Source organism: Echiichthys vipera, assembly GCF_963691815.1.
Source record: "Echiichthys vipera genome assembly, chromosome: 11".
NCBI classification, from domain to species: domain Eukaryota; kingdom Metazoa; phylum Chordata; class Actinopteri; order Perciformes; family Trachinidae; genus Echiichthys; species Echiichthys vipera.
This window is the reverse complement of record NC_139836.1, coordinates 17,672,423-17,690,401: the sequence shown is the minus strand read 5'-3', so window position 1 is coordinate 17,690,401 and position 17,979 is coordinate 17,672,423. Positions and strand designations below refer to the sequence as shown.

Genomic DNA, 17,979 nt, shown 5'->3' with positions numbered 1-17,979 from the left:
CATAATATAATATAATATAACATAATATAATATAATATAATATAATACAATACAATATAATATAATATCATATTTAATATAATACAATACAATATAATATAATACAATACAGGCTAATATAATATAATATAATATAATATAATACAACACAACACAACATAATATAATACAATACAAAACAATATAATATAATATAATATTTAATATAATACAATACAATATAATATAATACAATACAATACAACACAATACAACACAACAGAACATAATATAATATAATACAATATAGACTAATGTAATACAATGTAACACTTTGTCTTATTTCACTAGTATATAACATAACAAAGAAACGATGATATGTAGTTAGCCCTGCGTCATCCCGTTTGCGTGTCTCTTGCCTGCGCAGGATGCTCACATGTTTAACTTCCCTCTCACATAATTGACAGACTCTTCCCGTGCCAGCCAGGCTCATGACGTCAATGGATTTCAGCATACACACCCTACGTGGCCAGGAGGCGGGACCTGCCGCCCTCCCCAACCTCACCCACGCCCGTGATTGGTCGAAATAAAGCTCTTTCCCAGCCCCGGCGGGAGGGACCAGAGGCTATCTCGACCCTCATTGGTCCTCTGACGACTTTGCTTTGTGACGGACGGTCGGCTCAAGGACAGAAATGGGTTGCAGGTGAAAACTGGACAAACAACTGCCCTGCTACATTTCAGCCATTGTGTGGAAGCTTTCGTACAAGAGGAACGGCGATGCTGTAGGAGCACAGCACACTGAAGAGACCAGTGAACCTTCCGGTAAGCGCAGCTATTCCTTTTTCACATGACTTTCACGGGATTCTTGTCTTTTATCCACTAATGAAACCCAGCACTGGCACTGCAGAAAGTTGAGTGAATGCGTCGTATTTTATGTTGAATAATAGGACCACTAATGTTACAACGATGATTTCATACGTTGTCTCCGTGTTTAGTTTCGCAAGTGAACCTCTAGGCCTATCTGCACCAGTGTGTTTCTTTGTTTTTTGTGCAAACAGCAAAAGAAACCGGTGGGAGGGAAATAACAAAGGAGCCTGTGGTTAGTTAATATGTATCTTCTTCTTATGCAAAAAAAAAAAACCCTCAGTAAATGTGTTTATGTAGAGCTGCACCCCATCATGATGATGATAATGATGTATGGGTAAAATCACATGCTTTACCTCAAATAACCTGCTTACAGTTTAGTAGCCCTACTGGAGTTATGCACAGGACAATGTACTGTACATTCTTGTTCACAAGTTGTTCGTGATGTAGTGTAGTCTATTGTTTTTCTTTCTAATATGAAATAGACCGTGAGAATATAGGAAGTAAGAGACTTGAAACCTGCAGAATGAAGCTTAACTGAAAGAGTGTGAAGCTTCATTCCTGACTTATTGGCCATTAGCTAAATAGTAAGTTAACCAAAAATGTTTTTAACTTCAGGTCTTCATCAGAGGAGTTTTCATCTTTTTCATTTTATTTCATGTTTATTTGACAGGGACAGATACCATACGGATATTTGAGCATTGCTAATTTCCAAGGCCTGTCCCTAAGAAGGGTTTTAAACACGCAAACTCCACAATCTGCTGTTGAAGGCTATTCATGAACCTTTTTACTTAAAATGATTTAGTCAAGATGAACGGAAGTGGTTTCGGTGGAAAGGCAGCTGACCTACATGCAGTCACAGTCTTGGTCACTCAGTTGATGTGAGTGTCCCTCTAAAAACTATATGCGAGAGAGAGGGAGAGATGAAGGTACCATCTGTAGTTTAATAAGCTTCGAAGTGAGTGCCGTTCGTCACTCACTTCTTAAAGAAGGATTAAAGAATCAGAGCAGAGGACTTGCAGCAGACTGGTTTCAGTGGCGACAGCTGTTGATAGGTGCTGTGACGCACTCTGTGCTCATGCAAAGTTGTTTTCTGTGCTGTTGTTTTTCTAAGCGCCTTTACAATCACACCCTAAGGAGTGGAAACTCTTACTGACCTCTCCACAGATTGGAGCCAGTGTATGCCACCTTTCCCCCGTGCTTTTCTGATGGATACCGGACCTGCTCCCCCTCCCTCTTCCTTGGTGGCGGGCCCGTCCTCGCTGTGGCGGCTGGCTGACAGAAGGAACAGGAAGGCTGGCTCGGCGAACATCTTCAGCAACGTGAATCTATGGCAGCTCCAGAGACTGTTCAGGGCAGCGGGGGATCAGGATGCCGAGCAGAGGGCCCAGCTGGTTTGGGGTCACAGAGACGAGGCTGAACTGGCTCAGGCCTTGATAGGACTCAGGACCCGAAGTCACAGACGAGGACTGAGGGCTAACGGGAGAGAGGCACTAGGTTCTCACTGGCTACGAGCCTTCAACCACCTCAGGTAGAAAAACGGCTGACCTTATATGATTTCATACACATTTATAACATTAATCAAAGGGATGTTTTTTTTCAACAACAATATTTTCATTGTTCAGGATCGGGGAGAACTCTGCAAGCAGCCAGGGGAAGGATCCCAGGGAGGAGAGTGATCCTGAAGCAGGAGCACACAGCAGTCCAGAGCAACGCCGACGCCCCTCACTAGGGACAATGGGAAGAGGTACAGGGACCACAGCCGTACTAACTGAGAGCCAGGGCTCTGTGGGGACTTCCGAGAGACCGATCAGAACCAGCTCAGGAATGAGGAGAGGAGGAGAGAACAACCCAGAGAGATACCTCCACAGAATAATCCACTGACTCGACCAAAACCTCTGAGCCCTTCAGTATACACAGCCTGACTGTCTCTCCTGAACACAGCTGTTCAGAAACTGGAGCGTGGTTGAATTAACTTCTGGGAAAAACAACAGTCACAAGAAAAGACTGTATTGCAGGTTTCTTATAATGCCATAATGTCTGGCCTTTTAACAGCAATGGTCAGATGTCACTGAACTGACACTGCAGTGTTACTTGTTGCAGACACATCTCTACCTGAATACTGAAAGTTACCTCTTAAGAACTGCCTTATGTGTTTCCTAAATTCATTCCACAACTCTCACTAACCATGCTCACTGATACAGTGTTGTAAATCAATTAGTAATTCTGATTGTATTGCAAATAAGACGCTTTAAGAACAGTGATTAAAGTGACAAGTACTGATATTCTAATGTGGATGAACTTATCAACAGTTATATCCACCTCCTGTACCACAAAAAAGCAATAAATGAAGCATTAGCTTTATCTACTGTATCCCTGGTTATGTGTGTTACACAACACTGTAAATGGGTAAGAGTGCAATGGGGGCAGTGTTATGTGTCATGAGATGAAATCACATTTCTCTCCATACCCTGCACATTTAGAGATGTAACGTGGTTTGTAGTTAATGGAAGGGTAAGGTGGTCGACGCTGCCTAAGGAACATGAGGAACAGCTGTGAGGTCAAACTCAACAATGTCCCTCGCTGTCCGGGGAAAGACTAACCTGAAGATGTTCTCATATTAAAATGCTCATGCCTGTGAAAGACTGTACATCATCAAATTTGATGAATGATTTTGTTAAAGCTGTTGTTAAAGATGTGTCATTTTTAGAGTTCTGGTAATAAAGAAGTGAGTCTTTATTGTTTGTCCTTTTTTTTTTCCTTCTTTAAATATAGTTAGCACAGTGACCATTTTAGATCAGTAAATCATTAAATGTAATGTTATATATTTACTGAAATTGCTTAAAATGGATGTGCAGGTTGTTATGGACATATTTTTGGATTTAGGTAAAGCCTTTGTCAGTTTTCGGGTGCTCATTTTCACTGTTGTCCTGCATCTTGTACAGACAGTTTAAACACATTCATGCCTTCACCAGTCTCCAATGCACCAGTTGGGTGTTAAGAGCCTTGCTCGAGGGCACCTCATTAGCAGTGTTTGATTAATAATTATAATAATTATAATAATAATAAATACATTAATAACACATTTATTTCCTGTTTATTAACAGCTGGTAAAGCTTAGCTCTATTAGAAACAACTGCTGCCCTCTAGTGTTCATGATGTCAAATCAAGACAATTTTTTTTTATATAGCTCAATATCACAAATTTGCCTTAGGGGGCTTTACAGTCTGTACAGCAACACCCTCTGTCCCGGACCCTCACTTATAATAAGTAAAAACTTTTAAAAACATTTTTTTTACCACTTTTAATTTATTAAATCCATACATGCTCTTTGTTCTCCTTTATAAAAACTGATATTGTTATGTAATGTAAGTAATTACAACAAAGAACTTGCCACAACGTTAGCATCATCAATACATCCAATACAATTATTCCATCATTAAAAAATGAATAAATTAGACCAAATACAAATATATAAAATTATAAGAAAATAAGGGTGTAAAATAAATTGAAATTTGTTATACTAATGATCATAAAAAATTGTAATAAACTAAGGAAAACATCCCACAAATGAAACCTCAAGAAGAGCAAGTGAGGAGAGATCCCTCTCCCAGCACGTGCAATAGACAGTGTGCGTCCAGAACACCATACCAACATTATCCAATTATAATGTAGATATACAGAAAACGTGGATCCAGAAGGATGTCAAGCAGATTCCAGGCATCACCAGATAACCTCCTCTCCACCATGTGACCTGGAAATAAACAAAAACACAAGAAGCAAAACTGAAGCACATCATTCATTCACACAGATGGTGTAACTTGGCTTATGGTCACTAGATGGCACAATTGGTTTTGTTTTGGTAAAAGCAAACTACTACTGAATCAGGGAAGATTCATACTTATCATGCACAGCACAGACTTTCCCACAGAAAACTGTAACATTGAGAGAGTGTTATTGAGAGCTTAAAGGGCAGACTCATTTTAAGACGGATCTTGTTCGTCCTTGTCTGTCATGTTTAATCCGTGTTTTCTGCCAGGTCTACAAAGATCACCTGAATACGTGGCAATGTCTATAGAGATTTTAAAGTTTTTATCCCTAGTACAAATGTTCAAACCCTCAAGCAGCATCATGCACAACAGAACAATGTATTATGAACGTGCTGTTTCTCCACTTCAGTGTCAGAAGCTGTTTTGATTTGAACAAGGCTGATACAGTAGGCTATGTGCATGCAATATAAATGTTGCTTTATCTATCCTTAAATAAATCAGGAAGCACTACTTAGAGGATGAGGATACACAGGAAGGCCTTTATCATCTAGATAACATGGGAAGTTGAATATTGCACCCACAAGATGTTCGCCTTCATATCAGTTTCCTCCATCTCCTCCTGGGTGATGCAAAGCAATTGCCAGGTCATCTGGGAGATAAAGTCCTTTCTTTGTATAATGGATCTACTCAGTAGTGCCAGGCTGGTGCGATGGCAAACCGAGGCATCTGTAGAGCAGCTTTATAAGACGCTGAAACCTCAGCGGACTCCCTCAGTGCAGAGAAAGCACCAGATTGACTCTGAGGTAATCCTCAATTCCCAAAGCTTCTCAACATGTTGTGTAAAGTAAGCTCATTGCACAGAAAACCTAATTTTGGGTTATCTTTGCTTTTCATTCACTCCATAAATCTTATGACTATAGATGTGGAATGATGACCCAGCAGTAATACAGCTGCAGCAGCTGGATCCAGCGGTGTGCTTTGTGGTGCAGCTCATTCTTCACTACATTTCAGTGTGAAATATTACTCATATTTGGCAGCCATAGTTACTAAAATAAGATTGCATATTAAACATAACACAATAAGCTTACAATGCATTGGTAAAGATGTCAGCCTTTGAGAAACTAGTAGGTTCTTGACATTGTAGCCCAACTGTCTACTACTGGAGAAGGACTGGTTTGCCAACGGCAAACTGTTCTTGAACGCCATAGTCTTCCCTTCGACCGTCGCTGCTTAAAGTCCCTAGTGTGTACTCTGGGCCCGTGTTATACATTGGATGTGTATGGGTTGTTTGCAGTTCCACCAAAGAGTGATTGCCCCTCATGACAAATAGATAAAATGATCTTATATTTCGCACACATAGACAAATAAGGGAAAAGTAAAAACAAACTGGATTTTACGAGTCACTGTATTTCTGCAGAATGAGCACTTATACTTTTGATACTTTACGAATATTTTGCTGATACAATACTATTTTTTTTTTTTACACTGAAGTAGGACTTTTACTTATACTGAAGTATTTTTACATTGTTGTATCTCGGTGAACCTGGATATGATGGGGAGACCCAAACAGGGGTCAGGCAGTTATGGTCTCAGATTAGTGAAAACCCGACCCACAGACAATTTAGGGCCCCAGGACCAACTCCTTGAGCCAGGATCCTGGATGTTCAGTGACCCGGAAGAGGTAAAATTAGACTGATACCTCAGAGAATCAGCATCTTTAGACATGTCGGTGCTTGATTATTAATTACTTTATTGTTCAGATGAAGAATTAAATGAGAGCTTTGCATTGAGATGAACTGAATGGGGACGAAATAAATCTAGGTTAAATTATAACAGAGTTGCAGAAATAATCAAATCATGCTGACTTCTCTACTTGTAGCTATTATAGTTCAGTGCACAGCAGCAGCGCGGTGGCAGACTGAGATTCCTTTGTGGTACATTGTTGCCTTTCAGGAAACATGCACATCTTTGCACTTTTGTAAGTTATGTGCATATAAATTAATGTATTTATGCTTCCAAAATTATGATGCCAATTTAGAAGTTAATGAAAAAAAAAAAAAAAAAGATTTCTGTGGATTGGTTTTGTAACTGGCGTGTAACACTCTTTGTCCAGTCCAGTCCTTTGTGGTTATAAATTGCCATTTTGGGCCAAAGTAGGCATCTGCAGGTTCTGCTCAGTCTTTCTCCCTGTTTCCCATTAGTACAGGAACATAAAGTGAGTCACAAAGGCTTTTCCCACCGTCTGTGCTGTGAAATATATGCATTTCCATTTGGATCTTTCATGGTGTTTGTTATGACAAATGTTAGTAGCCTCATTTCTCTGGTCAGCAAAACTTCTTCAGAATAAAATGAAGGCTGACTGCCCACGTAACTGTTTATCCCTTGAAAACTGTAGTGGGCCATCAGCTTCACATCTACCTTGTTTAAATCCTCCTTTGTAGTGATCGTATATCAGGTTTATCCTGCAGCCTGTCCCCTAAATCAGCCAAATAACTGTCATTCTGAGACATAATAACTTTTCATGATACCTGTTTTTAATGCCCTTTTAACAGAAACTTATTCTCAGTTTTCAAAATTGCTTATCTCATTTGTTGGTACTGCTTTCCAGACATTTTAGCAAGGATGAGTCGAGGTAAAGCTGACAAAAAAAAGATGAAGAAAAGAGGAGTGACAGCTGTATGGAGAACATGGGGAACAGATCAGATTTTCAAAAAGAAGACAGGGAGAAAAAGAAAAAAGCTCTTTTTGTGCGTGTGTGTGTGTGTGTGTGTGTGTGTGTGTGTGTGTGTGTGTGTGTGTGTGTGTGTGTGTGTGTGTTGCATGCGTGTGATTGACAACAGAAGCTCTATGGAGATTTTACATAAGGAAGGATCTGAGAGTTGAATGTGTCCCTGCTGCATTGTAATTAGAGCACGGAACAGTAATTAGTGAAATTATATATACAGTACATACTCCTCGTGCTCTGATAATAATCCCAAACACGCACACTCGCACACAACACACACAACACACACAACACACACAACACACCACACACCACACACAACCCCTGTGTCACACTAGAATCACACAACACTGCGGCACGGCACTCATTGTTATTCCTTCCTCTGTGTCATTGTGTGCCTTTGTTCTTTTTCTCAGTACTGTACAACTCAGGCTCTGGCTTGATTCTGCAGTCTCTAAACACTGGCATTGCACTGCCTCCCTGCCCGCTTTGAGGTAAACACCCATCAACCACAATTCAACAAGAACGCCCTGCACCTTTTCAGTTTACTCAATTTAAAAGGACTCAAGTACAAAATCTCTTTAGAAATTAAAAGTGCTTTATTGGTGTGCAAGAAAGATAATTTCCTTCAGTATGAAAACAAGACCTCAAGCTGAACTAGGAGCATTAGTCATCTAATGGAAGTTGTAAGTGATCATTTTAAAAGAAAGGACCCCAACTCTGGTGCAAATTCAATATGTATGCACAAGGTCAAACTGCTTTCCACATCTTAAACCTTTCCGTCTGCCTTCATGCTTTGGTGCCCTCAGGGCTGCGGAGAAACTTCACTTCACATATGACGTTGCATCGCCCACACCAACAGCCTTAAGCATTCAGAGGCAGGGAGGAAGGGATTTTAAAAGCAGCCTCATTGTACCTTAATAGGTAGGGTCACGTGTCAGATGGTAGCGTCGCTTCTTTGCTTTGTACATTTTTTTTGTGAGCCCATATTATCGATGCAATTGTTCCTTTTGTCCCTGTTTTAGATCATTGAATAATCATTTAAATGTTTAATTTTTTTCAAAGCCCAACTCTGTGTTTCATCGTTGTTCCATGGTTTATAGATTATAATTACACATTCCAGTATGATCAGAAAGTTTAGTTTTCAAATAACTAACACAGTGGGTGTTAAGTCGCCTACAATACTCTCTATCCCTCTTGAATAAGGGGTTGTTTTCACTTGAACATAACATTTGGGAAATTATTCTTCATTTATTTTACTTTTTTTGGTAATTTGTTTTTTTTTTTAATTTTTTTTTTTTGCCAAACCATCTGGCTATAGGCCATCAACTCTCTTATTGCTGCAAGGTTACGCTGTTATGTGACAGCCTATGCATTAGCAGGACAAAGACAATTGCATACGGGTGAACTAATCCAATTTGGGTGTTATACTAAAGTAGTAGCACTAGTTGTATTTATACTTATCATATCAATTATAAATAATAATAATTAACTTTATTTCTATAGCACTTTTCATAATAAGTTTACAAAGTGCTTTTCAGACAAAAACAGCAGATAAAAAACAAAAACAGAAATAAAATAAGATGCAACAAAGAGAGGGATCATGAAAACATCAGAGGTGAAATAAAGTGTAAAACATATTAAATGGCCAAGCAGGGATGATAAAACCCAGCAACATATAACTGTAAATATTCATGTACACTTTCCTTTAAAAAAAGTTTTAAGAAAGGATTTAATAGATGCTAAGGATCATTATGTGTGTCATTTAATGGAGTAAGACGATGAAAGAACACCAAACTACTGCTATGAATGATTGAAATGACTGGATTTTAAATAAATCCCTCTGTTACGAAATGAACAGAGGAAAAAAGAAAATGGGCACAAAAGAGGGTTTCAATATATATGATTTATTATCAAGCTTCTGGCAGGACAAACCTTCAATCACATGGCCTCTGAGCCTCACTAGATTTTAAAGAAGGCTCTGAGTCAGTTTGTCAGTGTGTGTACTGTAGTTTTAACTTTTGTTCAAAATACTAGTCGAACATAGTGAGATAGCAGTGCCGAGTTCTGTGTTATTTTAATTGAATGCACACTACACTTCATGGTGTTTGTTTTTGTATGAAGTAGTGAATAGTTAACGTACTTTACTGCGTGTAACACAAACATCGCCAATTCAGCATCCCCTGCACAATCAGTGCAAATTGTTTCAAACGACATCAGGAGAAAAGGCTGCACTTATCTCCCATCAACTCACACAACTTGACATGATGCAACTTTGATTTATTCAGAGATCCGGTTGCAGGAGATGGTGTATTGTGATGTGCAATAACAGCATGTGCACATAAATAACAGCGGGGCAAAGTGGGACTAATTTCACATTAACATGTACCACTGGCTTGGAACTAAGAGAGAAAGCACATCTGAATAATTCAGTTCAAAACAGACCTCAGAGCCAGTGACACAGTATACACAGTGTAACCTTGAGTTAATGAAGAAAGTGCCATGCGGGCTTGCTGCTTTTTCTAGCACGCATGCAGTAACATGCATGGGTGCACAGATTTAAAATCATGCAGCTAACGCCCGTATACTATGCAAGATACTTCGGCCTTTCTCGGGGTATGTTTTCTCCTATGGAGGAGGATGATACCTGTTAAACATGTGACAGAGCCCAGCAAAGCACAGGACAGCAGTTTGTTCGGTGACCTTTTTGAATTTCATGAGTCTGTCACAGCTACAAAACCTCAAGGATGGGTATGCTTTGTAACACACATACAGTGTGCGGAGGCTCGCATGCAGGCCTAACCACAAAGTGACACAGATTTGCCCAAACATAATCATGAACTCTTGTGAGTACAAAACAGCTCTGCAGTGGTTCAGTGGGTGATGATTTAGGCCTTTTTCAGGAGGAAAAGTGGTGCTGAATAGCTGAAACTGAAAGTGCTTACCGGCAGATGCAAGTGATATAGTGGGGTGCTTCATTTTTGCAATATGTTTTTATGGAACAAGGATGGAGTACATAAAAAGCAGTTCCTCAGAGGATTTTGTTGATTCATGCATTCCCGTTCTCCAGAAGACAGAGTATAGGACCAAAACATCAGATATGTATGTCTAGCCCGCACTTTAAACATCCCTTTCCTGGTCTAAGCATCCAAGTCACAAGTATATTAGACAAGAACAAACAGTAAAGAGAGAAAAAATGGCAAAAGAACAAAGAACAAAGATTAAGGACATCATTGTCATCTAATCCTTCTATAGTATACCCCAGAGATACAGCTCTTAGACAGGCCGCTGAAAGAGCATATTCAATGTGCATGGACAAAACTATTACATAGGCAAGTCTGGAACTATAAGAAGAATAAATAATATTTTGAGAAGGCAAGTTAAAAAAAAAAAAAAAGAGAAATGGAGGAGGTGTACAACTTGCCGTTAGAGTTCAAGGGAATTGTTATGGTCACGCACCAATCTCTGCTGTGCTGTGTCCAACATTTTGGTCCAAATCTCTGAATAAAGGTTTGTAGATACGTTCACGGTCCCCTTTAGGATGGAACCCACTAACTTTGGTGAATCCCCCAATCTCTAGCGTCACCTGCAGGTTGACATTTTTGGCTTTTAATGAAATATCTGAAATATTTTTGGATGAGATATTTTTAGTGCCCATACGATGAATCCCATGACTTTTGTGACCCCATGACTTTTCCTCTGTCGCTACAGGTTTACATTTGGGATTTTGAGTGAAATGTCTTAGTAATTATTGGATGCACTACCATTATAGAAGACCCATTAATGTTCTCCTCACAGTTATTTATAATAACTTTGGTGACATTTTAATTTGTCCAACACTTCGGTTTGATTAAATACTTCAAATACTAATGACCTCAACTTTACTTTTTGTTTTGTTCCTATTTTCAAAGGTTGGCATGCTAATTAATGCTAGTGCTAAACTAATGATGATAAACAAATATTTGTAAGCATTTTAGCATGATGTTGGCATATTAGAGCTTTGAAAACATTTTTTTTTTTCAAAATTCACCCGAACTTAAATTGGGTTGGGTCTGCGTAAATGTCATAGTGTTTTTGAAAAAAAAGTTGTGTAATGTAATTTATTATGTATGGGCTGTGTACCGCTATCTTCTGGATATTCATCTTACACACATGGATAAAAATAGCAGTGGACATTCAGGTTTTGAATCAAGCTCAGACCCAAAACTGGGTCGGTTTGGGCTTGGGTCTATACTCAGTTGCGTAGGCTCAGTTCTGATTTTTTGGGCCTGTTCATAGCTCTAACCCAATTAAAGCCCCACAGAACCGCTACCAGTCTAGTCTTGCTGTGTCCTAAGAAGTTCATTCTGCACACACAGGTAAGCTACAAATAATGAATGTTCTACTTGTCACATACAGACTTTCCACTCTTTTCAGAAATGAAGAACAAGAGCAAAATATGTGTGAGTGTGAGTGTTTATGCTAAGCCAGCACTTAAAAGGATTGAGGTCCAAGAATAGAACCAGTTAAGTCTGTTTCCACCAACAGCTTTGAAGTTGCTCCGTAGCTCCGAGGGAGAACGTAACGGTGGGCTAAAACGAATTAGATCCTTAATAGAAAAAGACCCCCGAAGCCCTCTAACCTTCCCCGATCAGATGTGAGGACACAAAAAAACGTGTATGGCAGATTAAACCCTGCACCTTTGCAGGTGTCTCCTTCCCCTTCACTTTGCATTCACATTACTCTCTTCAAAGAGGCTAATTCAGATGCTACAAACGCAAAATCTGAACACAGTTGCCCACAGGCATCATCACTTTGAGAAAGAAAACTCCTTTGAGACCGGGTGTAGAAGGGGAGTGAGTGGTTGGTGCCAAAAATGGCTTTTTAAAAAACAGTAAAGGGCCAAGGTTGGCAGAATGTCACATGTAATACAGGAGAAATGTGTTATGATGACAAAAAATGGTCAGTGTAATAAATGACTGGTAGAGAATAGATGGAACTGAACTGAGCAGCCTTGTTGGTTTTATCAGGATTTAAATCTGTATTCTCTTTAAATAGAATATGGTCATGCACAGTTCAACCAGCATCAACTCTGACTGGTTTAATGCATTAGATCTCTTATGCCTGGCCCACACCAAAAGACTTTTCAAAACCTTAACAAATGTTATAAATGTGAGAGACCCCACACATAACAGGTTTGTTCCTATGGTGTGTGGAGAGCAACAATTGGCCAAAACAGCACACCAAACACAAACAGATTCTTTCATTAACAACAATATTAAACATGTTCAATATTTACAATTTGAAATTGGTGGGGCCAGGATGGACCTCCGAGCAGATTGGGGGATGTGAAAAAATAAAAACAACGCTCTTAACAAAGCTCACAAAACATTAAAAACTCTAACAAGATAATCCTTTTGAACCATCAAAAAATCTGTATTTTGCCACAAACTGTCAGTCAAAATCGCCATGATTCTCAGGTGGTGTGTGGCTGGCATTAGTTATGTCACTTTTAGATGGCCCTAATGGATCCTTGCATTAATCATGACTTACTTTCTTATTCTGTTGCTCTTAATATGCTGCATCACTTAGTAATTAGACTCCGATATCAGGACATTATGTACAGTATTGAATGAGGATTGGGGGTGTAGTGCCACATTTTGGACCTTCTCTTGACAAGTCCACAAGTGAGGTTAAAATGGAGCGAGAGATGGACAGGCGCTTTGGTACAGCGTCAGCAGTGATGCATGCGTTGTACCGGACCATTGTGGTGAAGAGAGAGCTGAGCAGGAAGGGAAAGCCATTGATTTGCCAGTGCATCTACACCTCAACCCTCACCTATGGTTGTGAGCTTTGGGTAGTGACCAAAAGAATGAGATTGAGGTTAGAAGCGGATAAAATGAATTTCCTCTGCAGGATGGCTGGGCTTAGCCTTAGAGATAGAGTTCAGAGCTCGGGGTAGAGCTGCTGTTCCTTCGCCAGTTGAGAAGGTGTGGGCATCTGATCAGGATGCCTCCTGGGGAGGAGTAGGAGGCCCCGAGGTAGACCCAGAACACGCCTGAGCAATTATATATCTCATCAGGCCTGGGAACACCTCAGGGTCACCCAGGAGGAGCTTGAAGGCTTTGCTGGGGAGAGGGACAACTGAAATACTCTGCTTTACCTGCTGCCCCTACGACACGACAAAAATGTATGGATGGATGAATGAACGGTGAAAATGTCTGTTTATTGTATTCAGACCTACTCAAGCCATAACTACGTTCCCTCCTCACTCTAGACAGAACTGGAATATATTTTGCTTCTATTACAGACTTTCAAAATTCCAATCATGTTCAATTCAGTCCGTCAAACCCACTAAGACAACGTTTGGGGATGGTTACTAAATGTTTTTGAATGTGTGTGCTGCGGATGGCAAATTACATTTTCAATCATCTTTTCCTGTAAAGAGACGAACCTGCACTACAAGTAGCCTGTAAGGGTCACTAGGTTAACTTCATTTAAAATTTTTAGGAGATGCAAAAATCAATACATTTTTTTTTCTTAAATAAGCTCTAAGAAATGTATTAATCTTGTGACCTTTGAAGGATGTTTTACAACATCACAAACTAAAAATATGCACATGCATGCTATAAACTCTAGTAGTACTCGGTCTGAGTGACTTCACACTTGCAGATTCAAAGCCAACATATCAAATGACTGTCACTGCTCCGACTCCCACTCTCTCTCTCTCTCTCTCTCTCTCTCTCTCTCTCTCTCTCTCTCTCTCTCTCTCTCTCTCTCTCTCTCTCTCTCTCTCTCTCTCTCTCTCTCTCTCTCTCACTCTCTCTCTCTTTCTCTCTATCTCTCTTTCTCTCTATCTCTCTCTCTCTCTCCCTCTCCCTCTCCCTCTCCCTCTCTCCCTTTCTCTCTCTCTCTCTCTGTCTGTCCATTTCTAACCCTTGTGGCATGTCACACCAGATCTGCTCTAATTACACTGAAAGATATACAGCTGTACCACCCATTAGTGTATGTGCATATGCATGTGTGTGAATGATTTAGTTTTCTGACTGTGCTTCATTAAACCCTCTGAATCTTCAGAAGAAACTGGCTCAAGCTCAGTGTTGATATGTTTTTTCACGGGTGTGTGGCTGTGGATTAGACTCAGGGGGCTGAACTTTGCTTGTGGGGTATAAGGTATAAAGAGAGGGGAGGAGAGAGAGTGGGGCTGAAGGAGGGGGACAAATATATCAGCAAATGGGTGACAAAATGTTTGCCCTCTCTCTACATGCTGTCCCTTCTTTTTATTTCCCTTATATCTCACTGCTTCCTTTTTGCTTCAACCAGTAGCGCAAACAATAGAAATAAATGGTAAATGGACTTTACATGGATAGGCTTGTTATAAAGCGCCTCCAACCACTCAAGGCGCTTTTACACCACTTGTCACGTTCACCCATTCACACACACATTTATACACTGCCGTGTAGGCTGCCGTGCAAGGTGCCATCTGCTTGCCAGGATCTAATTTAACCACTCAGACGCACATCCACACACTGATGGCATGGCTTTCAGGAGCAATTTGGGGTTCAGTGTCTTGCCCAAGGATTCCTTGACATGCAGACTGTCGAGCTTTCAAATCAGTGGACGACCCACTCTACCTCCTGAGCCGCAGCCTAAATAAAGCCGGCATTTATTTGGTTTGGAAACTTTTTCCATGCACCTTTTTGTCTACTTGTTTCTCCGATGTACCCTCTGCAGCAGCAGATTTTCCAACATTCTCCAGTTTAGTCGAGATTTTCTGTAATTAAGGAATTATTTAAGTTCACCTGAAAATAAATGGCATGTTTTTTCTGTCATGTGTTCTCATTTGAGAAAAAATTATACATTTATACTTTTTTTATTTCATGATGGCTCCCCTGATCTTTACCTTTAGGTGTCTGTCTATGTAGAGTGAGAACTTGTTTCTATACAGCCAGTCAGATTGTATCCATTTCAAATCCAATTTTCCGTAAAGCAGCAACATTACCGTTGTATTACAGCCGAAAGCCACTTCCCTGCTATAGGATCTGATTTACAAACATGAGCATATGTTGTACATTCATATAACTGTCCTGCACTGATCTCTGCATAAAAATGATTACAATTCTGATTTCCCCATTTGAACATAGACTGAAATTCAAAGCAGGGTGCATCAGTCTTTTGGCCATCACAGTGAAGTCACAGGCCAACGCCATACAGCCACCACAAAAAGTACACACTCTTTGATGCACAGTCTTCAACTGAAATGAATGAGAGACGGAACAAATGTTGTACTGTTGTACCCTTTAGGTATTCAGATATTTTTTTTAAATAGCATCAAAAAAGCTCTTTCTCCATCTGCGTGGATTTTGTGTTTGCACATGTCGTCTTTCCAGTCAGGTCGCCTCTTGGATCCATATTCAACAAATATGTTTGCAATCAATCTGTCGTCCAGATTGTCCATCCATCCATCCATCCATCTTCAACCGCTTGTCCCTATCGGGGTTGTGGGGGGCTGGAGCCGATCCCAACTGACATCGGGCGTAGGGCGGGGTACACCCTGGACAGGACGCCAGGCATGATAACCAGTCACAGTCACACCTACGGGCAATTTAGAGTCATCAATTAACCTAACACCTGCATGTCTTTGGACTGTGGAAGGAAGCCGGAGAACCTGGAGAAGACGGGGAGAACATGTAAACTTCGCACAGAAGGGCCCAAGCCGGGATTCGAACCAGGAACCCTCTTGCTGTGAGGCGACAGTGCTAACCACTGTTCAACCCTTTTCCAAATTGTCCATTATTGTAATTGTGCAATTGCTATTTTGTTCTGTTCTGTACACACGACATATTGCATGTCAAGAGGGATTCCTCATCTGTTGCTCCTGTTGAGGTTTCTTCTTTTTTTTTGGGGGGGGGGGGGGGGGGGGGGGTTCCCTTATCTACCTTGAAGTTCTCTTGGGGCAGAGTGTGTCATACGCTGCACAGATCATAAAGCCCCTTGGGGAAAAAATTGTGATTTATGATGTTGGGCGATGAAACTGAGCTGTCTTGACTTTGCTTTTGTCTGCGTACTCTTAGACTTTGCAGAATTTCATGATGCATTCTCTCTCTATATATTTTATAGTCCCTATCATCTTGCATACTGCCTCTGCTGCTATCATTGTTTCTCTCTTCACCTCCTTCTGTCTGATGCACGTACACACTATGCATGATGTTCTTGTGTTTGCCTACATTATTTTTTTTTTATTTCACCTGTACCTTCCATGCACACAGCCCGCTCCCTCCCCGAGTGTACAGTGATGTGATGAGACAGTAAATATGGATGAGTTTGTTGCTTTCTCTCACAGTTTCTGGAGATTTGTGTTGAGCATCGGGCCCCCGGAGCGCTCTGGCAGCCAATCTTTTCATGAATCTTCTGTTCACTGTTCAATTATTCAGTCTGGTTCCACACTGGAGACAGCAACGACAGACCGAGAGGGTAGAGAGAGATGGATGCAGCGGAGAGGCCAGAGGATGTAAATCAAATGTTGTGGATATTTTCAGTATCTCAGGTGATGGTGAGAACAGCACAGGTGAAAGGTCAGGAAGCGTGACGGGAATTGGTGTGGCTTGCTAATCTTGTTCTCTTGCTCTTTGCTCGCTGTAGTAGGAAGCACTGAGCCGTAACATGCATATTGATGTTGTGATTGAACCGCTCACATGACAGGTGCTATTTATGTTAGCAGACTAATAACTTCCCTCCCAGGTTTAGCTTTTCTCCTGTTCTGAGCACACAAAGTCCTAATGCTCTTGAGTTGGATCCAGTATTGTAATTCTGCCCGACAAAGTGGGTTTGAATGACTCCTTCACACTCATGGCTCATGTTCAAAATGTCGACGATGTGAATCCACCAGTGTGCTCATGCGGTCATGTGGGCAGGTTCTCTTTTACACCAAAATGCTTAGTGTGTCAACTTTACTCAGCTGGAAGTTTTTCCATGAGGTTTCATTTCAGAGAGGTGTTAACGGCACAAACCAGCAGGAAGGAGATGAAGATTAATTAAATCTACAGGGTTTCTGGTACCCCTTTCCGACCAAGACATTCTGAGGGCCAATTCAGAGCCGGTGCCCAATCCTGAACCGGTTCTTCCTGTTTCGACAGCCAAAGCACTCGGCCAGGAAAACTGGCTCCAGAGCGGCACCAACTCCTTGCTGGTCTAGAACTGGCACCTCTTCTTGCAGGCTTTAAAACATGTTGTGACTTCAGAATTTGTGTATTTTATTGTCGTTTTTTTGTCAAAATTAACAACTTTTTCTAAGGAGTCATGTCTTCTTTAGTATGCTTAATCAACAGGGAAACACAGTTTAAGAAATCCCCCCCTTGTCTCAAAAAGGGTCCAATGTTCCCCGGTCTGTTATTTTTTCCACAACCAGTGCTGAATGGCCACGGCAAATAGGTCTATGTAGATAATAGGGCTACCCCCTAACCTTAACCCCTAACCCTAACAAAATTCTGAATTAAGTCAGCAAAGGCATAGGCTTATGCCACTGGATAACAAAGGACTCTTTTGAAAAAAGGGGTCCGATGTAGGACCTGGGAACATAGGACATTTACATATACAGAACCTGGGGAACATAGGGATGACCCCTGTAGAGCGACAGAAATTTGACGAGGAAGAAGAAGCTTT

The 17,979-nt window shown here is 40.7% G+C and overlaps 1 protein-coding gene across 1 annotated transcript; it reads left to right on the top strand.

Moving 5' to 3' along the window:
* The first annotated feature begins 677 nt into the window (after window positions 1-677).
* Window positions 678-3,555, top strand: LOC310953808 (uncharacterized protein). Its single transcript, XM_083923016.1, has 3 exons — window positions 678-801; window positions 2,011-2,374; window positions 2,469-3,555. Exons 2-3 carry the CDS (start codon window positions 2,025-2,027, stop codon window positions 2,725-2,727), a joined length of 609 nt encoding a protein of 202 aa, XP_083779142.1. The 5' UTR covers window positions 678-801; window positions 2,011-2,024; the 3' UTR covers window positions 2,728-3,555.
* The last annotated feature ends 14,424 nt before the right edge of the window (window positions 3,556-17,979 follow it).

What these genes read in the sequence shown, in the direction of transcription:
- LOC310953808 (XM_083923016.1), top strand. Translation starts at nt 2,025, where the DNA reads ATGCCACCTTTCCCCCGTGCTTTTCTGATGGATACCGGACCTGCTCCC. An exon ending in CGAGCCTTCAACCACCTCAG is followed by an intron (nt 2,375 to 2,468) that starts GTAGAAAAACGG and finishes TTCATTGTTCAG; the next exon opens with GATCGGGGAGAACTCTGCAA.